The sequence below is a fragment of the Theropithecus gelada genome, chromosome 20 (assembly GCF_003255815.1).
Source record: "Theropithecus gelada isolate Dixy chromosome 20, Tgel_1.0, whole genome shotgun sequence".
Classification (NCBI taxonomy): domain Eukaryota; kingdom Metazoa; phylum Chordata; class Mammalia; order Primates; family Cercopithecidae; genus Theropithecus; species Theropithecus gelada.
The window spans coordinates 14,982,617-14,995,359 of NC_037688.1; the positions used below are offsets into that span (position 1 = coordinate 14,982,617).

Below are 12,743 nucleotides of genomic sequence, written 5' to 3' on the forward strand. Positions count from 1 at the left end.
CACCCTGGGGAGGGCAGGTGTGGGTGCGAAGTATGACTAACGGCTGGCAGCTGTTGTTCTGGCCCTGGGGTGCCGGAAGGGGCTGGGGCTGTTAGCTGGGGTATGGTCAGGGTAGGCAGGGAGGGTTTGTACCAGAGAGGACATTCAAGCAGGGTACCCAGGGCTGCCAAGGAGCCCTGAGTACCTGGCAGAGAGTGTGTGGGAGCAGTCCCCAAAGTTTGCCTGCAATGTACCAGAGTTCTTGGTCCCTAAATGCCCTCGGTCCTTTTGGCTCACAGAGTGCTCCCTCCTCCCAAGCTCTTCTGGGCCAAAGCCAGAGAAGCCCCGGGAAGAGGTCACAGGTACTATATTCCAGGCTGGCTCTGTGACACACGCTTTGCTGTGTGACTTTGGGCAAGTTACATCCCCCCTCTGAGCTCCTGGTTCCCAGTCTGTAAATACATAAATTGCAGGCATGGCCTCTGTTGGTGGCTACAATCTCTGGAATGAGTGCTGTGGCCTAAGGATCCTCTGCTCACACCCTCTTTTTGTGCAATGCTGGGAAGGAAGGGAGTTGCCTTGGTTCCTGTTCAGGGCCTGCACCTGGGAAGGAAGGAAGGCCTAACAATTGCAGGCAAATTACATGAAGACTGGAGGTTTTAGCACATCCTCATGTGACCTTCTTATTACTCTGGACTCGTGACCTGGTGCTGTGAGGGTCCACACTCGCCCTACCCGTGTCCCCGTGGGAGGAGAGTGCAGCATTAAATAGTAAATAGAAAACAATGACAAGTTGACAGGAGACCCTGAAAGAAAGGAGACGCTTTGTTCCTGCTTTCTGAACAAGAGACCCCACATTTTCCTTTTTGCACTGGGCACCACCCCTCCCTTATCAGGTGGAGAAAACAAGGCCCAGCTCCAGCCAGAAAGCACTCCTCAGATCCATCACAAACCGAGGGATCCACTGGGTTCCCATCTCAGCTCTGTCACCAACATGTCTCATAACCTGGGGCAAGACCTTGCTTCTCTCTGGGACTCCATTTCCCCATCTGCACCAGGAGGACTTGAAAGGGGCGCTCTCTGACCATCTTGGGTTCAGTGGGTTCTGTCATCTGGGACCACGGAGCCCTCCCGTGCCCTGTGCCCTGACCACAAAAAGGATGTATTTGGGTCCTGAGTGACCTGCATTGTGCCACTTCTGTGATCTCCAGCCTCAGTGAGAACAGTTTGTCCCTGGATGCTGTGTTGGGTTTGGCTCGGTGCTTCTCCACTCTGCAGTGGCTCTTCCACTTAGACATCAGGTGAGCGTGCCTCTCCGCCCCCAGCCCTACCTCTTTCCCCCATCCCACAGGCCGTCTGCTCCCACATGAGCCCCTCATCCATCAAGTTCATGCCGAACTATCATCCTTAGCACCTTGGGCAGTGCCAGATCCAGAGAGCATGTGATGGGTGTCCACTGAATGAATGAATGATCAAATGAATGAATAAGTATGGCCTCACGGATGCTCAAATTTCTCCAAATCCACCATTAGAGAGTTCACTGACTCTGCTTCACTCATTCTTTGGATTGTCCTCAGAGACTTTTAAGAAATCTGGGGGCCAAGCACTATGGCTCACCCCTGTAATTCCAGCATTTTGGGAGGCCAAGGTAGGAGGATCACTTGATCCTAGGAGTTTGAGACCAGCCTGGACAACATAGTGAGACCCACCCCCACCTCTATAGAAACTTTTAAAATTAGCCAAGCATGATGGCATGCACCTACTTGGGAGGCTGAGGTGAGAGGATTGCTTAGGCCCAGGAGATCGAAGCTGCAGTGAGTTGTGATCACACCATTGCACTCCAGCCTGGGCAAAAGAGCAAAACTCTGACTCAAAGAAAAAAAAATGTCAGGCACAATGGCTCACATCTGTAATTCCAGCACTTTGGGACGCTAAGGCAGGAGGATCGTTTGAGCCCAGGAGTTTGAGACCAGCCTGCTCAACATGGCAAAACTCCATCTCTACAAAAAATACAAAAATTAGACAGTCATCATGGGGCATGCCTGTAATCCCGGCTACTTGGGAGGCTGAGGCGGTAGGATCAGTTGAGCCTGGGGAAGGTTGAGGCTGCAGTGAGCCATGACTGCACCACTGCACTCCAGCCTGGGCAATAGAGCGAGACCCTTTCTTTGAAACAACAACAAAGAAGAATTTCTTACCTCATTGTTCATTGTGAAATCAAATGAGAAATGTCAGTGGTGTGTTTTGCACATGCCTTGATACGTGTAATTGTTGCTTGATCTGTTTTTTGTTTGCTGAGAAAGCAGGCCACCCCAGGCCCTCCTTGCCCTGACCAGTCTGGATTCTTGCCACTACCAGGGAAGTTGGTCTTTGCCCATTTTCAAACTGCTGCCTCCTCTTTGCTTCCAGCTTTGAGAGCCAACACATCCTCCTGAGAGGGGACAAGACAGGCAGGTGAGAAGGGAATACTCAGGGTGGGGGAGTCCCCTCCCACTCTGGTCCCCATCTGCTGCAGGTCCCCCACTCCCAGACCCATGCTGACTACTCAGTCTTCAGTTAAACCACCCAGGTCTGGCATACTAGGTTTAATCACCACTTCAGTAACCACTGCCCCCACCCCCCAACTGCCCTGTAAATTGTCAGTAATCGACTGCCCTGTTTTCCCCTTGGAAGGAGGCAATGCAGATGGGAGGAAGGGAGGGATACGGTTGGGAGAGGTACCAGAGCAGAGCAGGTGCCAGCAGATTGCAGCAGATTGTGGGACGAGACAGGAGAACATTTGTGCTTTTGCCTTTCGGGGAATTTTGTAGACTCACCCCTTCATACATGTCACTGCCCTTTCACGCTGTGAAGGCAGGGGCCGTTGGTGCTCTGAAAAAAAATTTTCCATGTCTTCGCAGTAAACAACCAATACTAGTTTAGCTCTTCATGATGTTCCCGGCTGCCCTCTAGTGGGATCAGGCCTCTTGGCCTCAGCTGGGAGCAGTGGCAGAGGATAGGGTGGGCCCAGGTGCAGCTGGCTGGGCAGACAGAATCCACAGCTAATGTGTCAAGAAAAGGCACTGCTACACAGGTGGGCTGTCAGGAGCCAGGGGTGGCTCAAGCCTGGGTGGTCTTGCTTCCCAGGATAGGATCTCTGTTTCTGGGGAACCCCCAGGTTCTTGAAGCCCAAAGAATTGTCGTACAGGGAGGCAGAAGTCACATGATGCCAAGCAATGGTCAGAGAGGCTCTGTCTTGGATCCTCCTGCCTGCTCACCTGGACAGGAACAAGCTGCTGGCTTTTCTAACTCGGGCTTCCCTTCCCTGAGCCCCAGTTTTCGCATCTGAACAATGAGGGACTGAGCTAGGATCGAGTGACTTCATTGTCTCTGAGATGCCTTCCAGCCCTGACTTTCCAAGTCTGGGAGTCCAATGTGGGTGATCTGAGCTTTCCTTTCTAAACGATCCCCCTCCTAGGGGTATATGAGCTGGGCTGGGAGTCCGTGGGGGTGGTCTGAACTCTCCTTTCTAAATGATCCCCCTCCTAGGGATATATGGACCACTGGATCTTCGCCAGACTTCCCAGCTGGAGCCGAATTCTTGGGGTTCCGTCGGCGCTGCATACCCAGGAGCCTCCGGTACTGTCCCAGCACTTCTCGTTTGGGGGTAACCACAACAGGGATGAGGCATCAGAGGGGTCAGAGCTGGCAGGGGCTAGGGCTGGGGATTGGGATAGAGGGAAGAGAGGGAGTTTAAGAGAAGAGGAAAAGAAAGAGTGGTGGGTGTGAGGGGTGCGGGAGTGGGGGGGCTCTGACCCCTGAGGGGCAGCTCAGCTGGCCCATGCCCCGCATTCTCCTTGGAGAGAAGATTCCACATTTCTGTGAAGCAAACAGAGCAGCTCAGCCACTCTCTGCCTGGGGTCTCCACCTGCTCTAGGGAACACCCATTTTCCAGAAAGAAAGGGGTTGGCCTCTCTCCCCACAAATGCACTCCCCATCTGCAAGCTCTGCCATGAGAGGCTGTGAGACACTGACTTGGCCCCACCTCTCTCCAGGCCTCCAGGAAAGTGGAGGCAAGTGAGGCCCTGGGAAGGACATTTCAATTTCACTTTTAGCCCCAGGGCAATGGGGAGCCACAGAGGGTAACAGGGAGAGGCCTGGTCAGATTTGCAGTGTTAAAATGTGGGACACTTGCGGGGTGGAGAGGGATTGCAGGGAGGCAAGAGTGGAAGCCCAGAGAGTGTTCAATGGTCAAGGTGAATGAGGATGGTGGCCTGGGCTCTGGAGGGGGCGGTGGGGAGGACTTGGGGAGTCACTGACAAGGGCAGCTGGGACCTCAGGGTCCTGCACTGTTGCTGTCAGGGCAGGAGGAATGGGGGCTGCAGGGGAGACGCGGGAGGGTAGCGAGTGCCCCACAGGGGAAGGGGCCTGTAGCCTCCTACTTAGAGTGAGGAATGATAGGAGAAGGAGAGAGCCCCTGGGGCTAGCCAGGGACCCTGGGCTTTCTCTGATTCCCTGCCCTGCCCATTGCCCCTTTGCAGCCTCAGTGAGTGTCCTCTGGAGCCCCCAAGCCTCACCCACCTCTGTGCCACTCTGAAGGAGTGCCCAGGACCCCTGGAACTCCAGTAAGTAACGAAGACACAGCCCCAGAGGGCGCCATGTGGGGATCTGCCCAGTGACCTGGGAGGGGGCTTCCTGGTTAGAAGCCAGGTGGGTCTTTTTTGGTTTCTTCCCACCAGCCCTGCCCCACGAGAGTCCCCTGGCCTTTGGTAGAAACTTGGCTGTCTCTCGGCAGCCCCCAGCCTTAGGCAGCACATGTCTCCCACTGGGAGATGCTGTGCTGGTCTGGGGAAGCCTTCACCTGCACCATCCACTCAACTCAGGGCACCCGGGGGCCCTGTCTACCTCCGACCCCACCACTGGAGCCTCACCCGGGCCCTCACTTGGACCTGCCTCCATGGCTGGAGCATAGCACTTCTGAAAGCCCTTCCTCAAGGCACCCCCTGTCTCCGTGGGGTTGTCACCTCACTCACCCCAGAACACCTGGGTCTGGGACCAGAGACTGGACCTGGAATCAGGACTCTTGGCTCAAAAGGGCTTTAACTCCCCAGGCCTCAGCTTCCTCATCTGCACAGTGGATGGTCAGCCTTTCCTTTTATTATCATTGTGGTGATTCTATTACAGTAATTACCTTAAAATAAAGAAATCCAAGATAAAACCTGCCTCACCTAAACAACCTCTTCTCTCATCAAATCCATGTTGTCATGTGTCCACAGGACCGTCTACTCCTTGTCTATTTGCATATTCAGTTTCTACCTGTTTGCCGTAATCAACTAGCTGCATTCTATAGTTGCATGCACTGTGTTTTCATAGCATCTGTGTTTTCCATTTTACTTCAGTCTTTTTTCTTGCTTTCCAGCCCCATCTCAAATGCCCTTCCAGCCCTTCCGACCAGATAATCCAGTTTGACCCCCTGGAGTGTGGCCTTCCCATGTCCTTCTCCAGGTTCAAACACATAACCATAAAATCATTATCAGACCTACACTATTTTTTTTTTTCTGAGACAGAGTTTTGCTCTTGTTGTCCAGGCTGGAGTGCAATGGCGTGATCTCGGCTTGCTGCCACCTCTGCCTCCTGGGTTCAAGCGATTCTCCTGCCTCAGCCTCCTGAGTAGCTGGGATTACAGGCACCCGCCATCACGCCTGGCTAATTTTTGTATTTTTAGTAGAGACAGGGTTTCATCATGTTGACCAGGCTGGTCTCGAACTCCTGACCTCAAGTGATCCACCTGCCTCAGCCTCCCAAAGTGTTGGGATTATAGGCGTGCGCCACTGCGCCTGGCCCAGACTTACCCTATTAATGGTAATTTCTTAAAGTCATCCAATGGTCAGTGGTCCCTGATTGTCTCTTACCTGTTTACACAGAGTGTATACTGATGCCTTTTAATACTAAATTGCCACAGTATGGGATGAGCTGCAAGTTATTCCACCATACCCTTCTAGAGTCTAGATCAGGGGTGTCCAATCTTTTGGCTTCCCTGGGCCACATTGGAAGAAGAAAAAGAATTGTCTTGGGCCACACATAAAATACACTAACACTAGTGATAGCTGATGTGCTAAAAAAAAAAATTTTTTAAAACACCAAAAAAAATCTCATAGTGTTTTAAGAAAGTTTACGAATTTTTGTTAGGCCGTATTCAAAGCCATCCTGGGCTGCATGCAGCAGGCCATGTGGGCTGGACAAGCTTGGTCTAGATTGAGATCCAAACTGCTTCTAGGTATTGTGTTTTATTTTGTGTAGCACTGCAGTCAGTGCTACAAAAATCACTCTTACATGATTTGACTGTTAAGTACCTATTGTATACCAAGCACTGGGCCACATCCTGGGAACACAAGGAGACTGGGATGCAGGCTCTTCTGGCCAAGACAAATCACCTGCAGAGGAAGCTTCATATAAAAAGCCCACTGGGGGTCTGGCACGGTGGCTCACGCCTGTAATCCCAGCCCTTTGGGAGGCCAAGGTGGGTGGATCATGAGGTCAGGAGTTCGAGACTAGCCTGACCAACATAGTGAAACCCCATCTCTGCTAAAAATACAAAAATTAGCTGGGCATGGTGTTGCACACCTGTAATCCCAGCTACTTGGGAGGCTGAGGCAGGAGACTCGCTTGAACCCGGAAGGCAGAGATTGTGGTGAGCTGAGATCGTGCCATTGTACTCCAGCCTGGGCAACAGAGCAAGACTCCATCTCAAAAGAATAAATAAATACAGCCTGGGCAACAGAGCAAGACTCCATCTCAAAAGAATAAATAAATAAATAAATACATAAATAAATAAATAAAGCCCACTGGCAGTGCTGGGTGGTTTGAGCACAGGTGGGAGTTTCAGGGCCCCCTCTGTCACCTGTGGTTCGAGAAAGTGCAATAGTGAATATGAAACCACTTTACCAACTGTGGAGTACTGTGATCACTTGCAGGATTATTGTTATAAATAGTCATCAAGGTACTCAATGCTGAAGTCCAGTGACTCACCAACTGTGTGCTGGGGTTCCACCGGGGAAGCCAGGGAAGATAGATAGTGGGGCTCCATCCCCACTCCCTGAATTCAAGCACTGCAGGTCCACTTTGCCTGTGTACATATGGGCATACCATGTGGGATGTGGTAAAGAGTAAAGATTCCATTGCTTAAAAAATAAATAAATAAATAAAAGGAGGGTGTAAGCACCTCCTTTGCCAACGAGAACCCATGGTGTATTTGGAGTCTGGTGGGACGCTATACGGGAGGTGTTTCTGGAAAGACCACCCCTCAATGAAGGCCCCGGTCCTGACTGTGCCTCAGCAGCCTATGCCCAGTCCCTGGGGCAGAAAGGGTAGAGTTGGGCCTCCAGCCTAGGCCCTGGCAGAGGCTCCAACATGAGGCTTCCAGCCCCAGGACCACAGATTGCTCCTCCCGCCCTACCCTGCCCCCCAGCTCACCAAGCCAGTTGATGTGGGGTCCCTGCACTCCATGCCTCCCCTGCAACCAGCCAGAGGAGAAAGCAGCGGAGATGGGCCAGGCTCTTGGAGGCCCCGGAGAGGGGAGAGGGCAGCCTGCAGAGGATGAAGATAGAAAGAGAGGAAGGGGAAGGTGGAGAAGGCAGAAGGAGAACATAGTAGAGGTCCGCGGGGGTCGGGAAGTGGCTCCAGGCCCCCTAGGAAGGGGCTGTATGTAAACCCCAGGGCGCTCAGAGTCTTGAGTTGTCCTGGTCCTCCATCTAGAGCAGAGACAGCAAGGCGGGTATCTGGAGTTTCTCCTAAATGCACTGGGTTCTGACAAATTATCTGGACAATGATGAGCTGGTTGGTCTGGTGTTAGTGGGCAACTAGAGACCCGAGCCAGTCCCTGTCTCCTTTGCTGACCTGTTGTATGCTGAATTTCCACTGTCATATCCATTCATCTGGGTTGAGGCAGCATTGTTTTCTTTTCTTTTCTTTCTTCCTTTCTTTCTTCCTTTCTTCCTTCCTTCCTTCCTTCCTTCCTTCCTTCCTTCCTTCCTTCCTTCCTTCCTTCCTTCCTTCCTTCCACCTCTGCCTCCCAGGTTCAAGCGATTCCCATGCCCCAGCCTCCTGAGTAGCTAGGACTACAGGTGCGCACCACCATGCCTGGCTAATTTTTTGTATTTTTTTTAGTAGAGGTGGAATTTTGCCATGCTGCCCAGGCTGGTCCCAAACTCCTGACCTCAGGTGATCCACCCACCCCAGCCTCCCAAAGTGCTGGGATCACAGGCATGAGCCACCGTGCCCAGCCACATTCTTTTCCTAACAAACATGTTTTGCAGAACACTGACCTTCATGGCCCTCAAAAATTAATTCTGCTAGTCCATTTAGTTTGGGGAAAAGTCTGCTATAGCTCCTAGGAAATTCATAATGCACAGCAGCCTATCACAGCCTTGGAGAAGCCCTGCAGCAAACAAAACCATTTAATTTGGCTTAACCCCATATTTTCCAAACTTACAAGACCTTCCTCTTCTTCCAGCCCCACAGATAACCCATGGACCCAGTGCTAGGAGAGAATGTTTCAGGTGACCCTGGTTAGGTCCCATCTCCAGAAGGCTCTGGCTGTGAGGCCGTGCTTCCTGCTTTCCTAGAAGGTTTCCCCCACCTCATCCACATGCTTTGTTTCACAGATTGTCCTGCGAGTTCCTGAGTGACCAGAGCCTGGAGACTCTGCTGGACTGCCTCCCTCGACTCCCTCAGCTGAGCCTGCTGCAGTAAGACGAGAGTTTTTCCTATTTCCCAGTTCCTTGTGCTCGTGTCCCTAAGGCTCCTCCATGGCAAAGCTGTACCTGCCCTCTAACCCCTCAACTCCCCTTTACCCCCTCCAACCCCCTCTACCTGCTCCGTTCTTTCCTTAGATTGTTTTCTCATTTTACCCGGCACAACTGGGGACTCAAATCTGCTTCGAGTTCCACCCTAATACTTTGTCAACCTCAGGGGGCATCGTTTGCCTCCTCTGCGTCTCAGTTTCCTCATCTGACAAATGGGATTAATATCCCCTGCCCATTCCCCCAGGGTTGGGACTCAAATAAGTTGTTCTAAAATCAACTTAAGAAATGGAAAATCTGTGACAAATGAGCTGTCCTACTTCTCCCCACCCACGGGAAGGTCACCCACTCGTAGAAAGGGGCTCTACAGATGTAGGTCCTGTATATATCACATGCTGCTTTTGAAAGATCACCATCAAACTCTGCAAAAAGGGAATTTAAGCAGCATCCCCCAAAGTATTAAAACTATTTTCTAATTTCAGCTCAGACTGGTTAGAATTTAAAAGGATTTAGGCCAGGTGCGGTGGCTCATGCCTGTAATCCCAGCACTTTGGGAGGCCAAGGCAGGCAGATCACCTGAGGTCAGGAGTTTGAGACTAGCCTGGCCAATGCGGTGAAATCCCGTCTCTACTAAAAATACAAAAATTAGCCAGGCGTGGTGGTGGGTGCCGGTAATCCCAGCTACTTGGGAGGCTGAGGCAGGAGAATTGCTTGAACCTGGGAGGTGGAGGTTGCAGTGAGCCGAGATCGCACCATTGCACGCCAGCTTGGGTGACAAGAGTGAAACCCCATCTCAAAAAAGAAAAAAAAAGAAAAGAAAAGAAAAAGAAAAAAAAAATTTTTAGAAGAAAAAGAAAAAAATAACTTTCTTACTTTAAACATTCTTCTAGCGGTGGGGAAAGCAGCTGCAGCTGAGATGAAAAAATACAACAGGAAAGTAACTCATAATGTTAATAACATCAGTGCAAAGGCTGGGGCTCTCTGGAATGCCTAAGATGGCTCACATCACCTCCAGGATCTCACTTATGCTTGGATTTTATCTGGGAGGGAGGGAGGAAGGAGACGTGACCACATTCCAGGGGCAAGTACAGCCCAGCTCACAGCACCCCATGGCACCCTGTAATAGTCCCCCGTCCCTGGAAAGAATGAGTCAGACAGGACTCCTTTGGACATAAAAGGTGACAGGTTAAAATTGAACAGGTTGGTAACCTCAGACCAGAGAGGAACTTCTCTTTGCCTAAGTCACACAGCTTCACCCTGACTCCTTGTCTGCCTTTGGAGTGGGATGGTCAGCTTGACCACTTGCCAGGGTTTAAACTTTATATACTCAGCCTGTAGTGCTTGTGCCCCTACTGTGGGCCAGGCACTGTGTGAGGGGCTGGAGACACAGCAGAAAAAGTTGACTATGTCCTTATCTTCTTGGAGCTCATCTTACAGTAGTGGGAGCTGAAAAATAAGTAAAGTAAAATCAAGTAAGATGAACTTAGCCAGTTATAAGGGAATTTTCTCGGGATGTGGTGCAGAGTGGCTGGAGAGGTGATTTAGATGATGGCAGAAGCCATCAGGGAACGTCTCTGAGGAAGGACGCTGAGCTGGGACCTAAAGGAAGAGAGAGAGCTCACCTTGTGAAGAGCAGGGAACTGCATTCTACACAGAGGGAACGGCATGTGTGAGGCCCTGAGGCATGATTAAGCTTGGTGGGCTCTAGGAACAGCGCAGAACCAATGCAGTAAGAGCACAGTGGCTGGCAGGGACAGTCCGAGGAGAGGAGGAAGAGAGAGATGAACTCAGGTTGGGTCGCACGGGGCCTGGCGCCCATGGGGAGAGTTTAGACTTTTGTTTCTGGGAACATGAAAGGGAGAGGAATAATTTGGGTTTTCTTTCTTTCTTTTTCGTGGGAGAGGGTGGGGACAGGGTCTCACTCTGTCACCCAGGCTGGAGTGCAATGGCGCAATCTCGGCTCACTGCAACCTCTGCCTCTCAGGTTCAGGCAATTCTTGTGCCTCAGCCTCCCAAGTAGCCGGGATTACAGGCGTGCACCATCGTGCCCGGCTAATTTTTGTATTTTTAGTAGAGACAGACCAGGCTGGTCTCAAACTCCCGACCTCAAGTGATCCACCCGCCTCGGCTTCCCAAAGTGCTGAGACTACAGGCATGAGCCACTGTGCCTGGTCCTCATTTGGGTTTTCAAAAGTTCAGTCTGAGTGCTGGGTAGAGAAGGGATTGAGAGATATGAGTGGAAATGAGAATGGGAAGAGATGTGTGCAGCAGGTTGAAGGATGCTGGGGGCTGATCATTGCTGGGGTGGGATAGAAGTGGGTAGACTCAGGCTGGATCTTGAGAGTGGAATTTACAGACAAGCTGATAGGACGATTACTGGGTGAGGCAAATGGAGGTGCTGAGGCTGCCTCTGAGGGCAAGGTGGACCCATCTCACTTTCTCTAAGGCAGTGGTTTTTACCTGGGGGTGATTTTCGCCCTTGGGGGTCATTTGGAAATGTCTGCAGATATTTCTGGTGGTCATGACCGCGGGTGAGGGGTGCTGCTACTGTCATCGAATGATTAGAGATCTGGGATGCTGCTAAACATCCTGTAGGGCACAGGACAGCCCCCAACAACAAGGAATTATCAGACCCCACATCTCAATAGCGCTAAGGTTTAAAAACTGTGTCCGAAGGGCCTGAAGCTTCCCACTCTCTGTGAGCAAGGACTCGCCTGTGAAATGTGTGCTTGCAGGTAAAAACAATAGTAATAATAACAGCAAGCACAGGTCCCATGCCCGGCAGCGCACCTGCATGATGTAATTAAATTCTCGTATACCTCGAGCGTCATACATGACAAGTCTTGATTTCCAGATAAGGAAACTGAAGCTCAGAGGGGTGAAGTCACTTGTCCAAGGTCACACAGCCAGTAAGCAGAACTGGGACTCAAATCCAAATCTGCCTGACCCTCAGCCCTATTTGTGCCTCTTGAGCCCCTGCCTGCTTCCCTATTGCCTTGCTGAGCTGCTACCCCTCCCAACCCTCCCTTTCCTTACCCTCCAGCCTAGCCAGATTCCTTGTCCACTCATCTTGCTGGGATCTACCCCCTTTCCTTTTCAGGCTGACTCAGACGGGACTGTCCCCGAAAAGCCCCTTCCTGCTGGCCAACACCTTAAGCCTGTGCCCACGGGTTAAAAAGGTGGATCTCAGGTGGGCATTCCCCTGGGACAGCCAGGACTAGTCCTGAAGGGTTGCGCCTGGAGTCTGGTGGGTATGAGGGGGTAGGATGAAGCCAGTAGGACCCAACTAGAGACTGGGCTTCTGGAGGAGGGGTGCTGGCCTCGTGGGGACATCCTGAGGCTGTGGCTGCAGCTGTCTGACCCAGGTGCTGTCTGCTCCAGGTCTCTGCACCATGCAACCCTGCACTTCAGATCCAATGAGGAGCAGGAAGGCGTGTGCTGTGGGTAAGCCCCCTTAAACCATGCCCAGGCAGCTAGTTGATGTTGGGAACCAGTAGATCTGCCTCCTGGGTGGCGAGAGCAGCATACAGACTGCCTAGCACAAAACATTCGTGTGGAACAGCCCTGCAGAGGGACTTGTTTCGCGCCAGCACGAAGAAACACAGGTCCGGGTGGGATCTACTGTGGGGGTGGGAGCAGTGGATTCTGGACACTTCCAGAGGGTCCAAGCTTGAATGGAGACCCACCTGGAGCTCGGAAGCTGTGCCCTGGACTAGCCAGGGTGGAGGTGGTCTCAGTGGCCAAACGCCCCATCCCCTGTTTGTCCCCTCTACCTCCGTCCAGCAGGTTCACGGGCTGCAGCCTCAGCCAGGAGCATGTGGAGTCACTGTGCAGGTTGCTGAGCAAGTGTAAAGACCTCAGCCAGGTGGAGTAAGTTGAGGGAGGAGGAGGAAGGAGAGGAGCATGGATGCATGCCTGAGGGGCACTGGAGGGGAGAAGAGGGTCCGTGTGTGCCCATATAGTCATGTGCCTGCCTACGCCTCT

The 12,743-nt window shown here is 52.0% G+C and overlaps 1 protein-coding gene across 1 annotated transcript in view; it reads left to right on the forward strand.

Annotated features, from left to right (window-relative positions):
- The window catches only part of NLRC5 (NLR family CARD domain containing 5), a 76,744-nt gene that overhangs the window by 38,497 nt on the left and 25,504 nt on the right, over window positions 1-12,743 (forward strand). Inside the window, exons 20-27 of the mRNA XM_025371131.1 lie at window positions 1,191-1,280; window positions 2,389-2,433; window positions 3,508-3,597; window positions 4,500-4,583; window positions 8,622-8,705; window positions 11,860-11,949; window positions 12,141-12,203; window positions 12,543-12,629. Coding sequence (XP_025226916.1) covers window positions 1,191-1,280; window positions 2,389-2,433; window positions 3,508-3,597; window positions 4,500-4,583; window positions 8,622-8,705; window positions 11,860-11,949; window positions 12,141-12,203; window positions 12,543-12,629 — 633 coding nt within the window. The remainder of the gene's footprint in view (window positions 1-1,190; window positions 1,281-2,388; window positions 2,434-3,507; window positions 3,598-4,499; window positions 4,584-8,621; window positions 8,706-11,859; window positions 11,950-12,140; window positions 12,204-12,542; window positions 12,630-12,743) is intronic.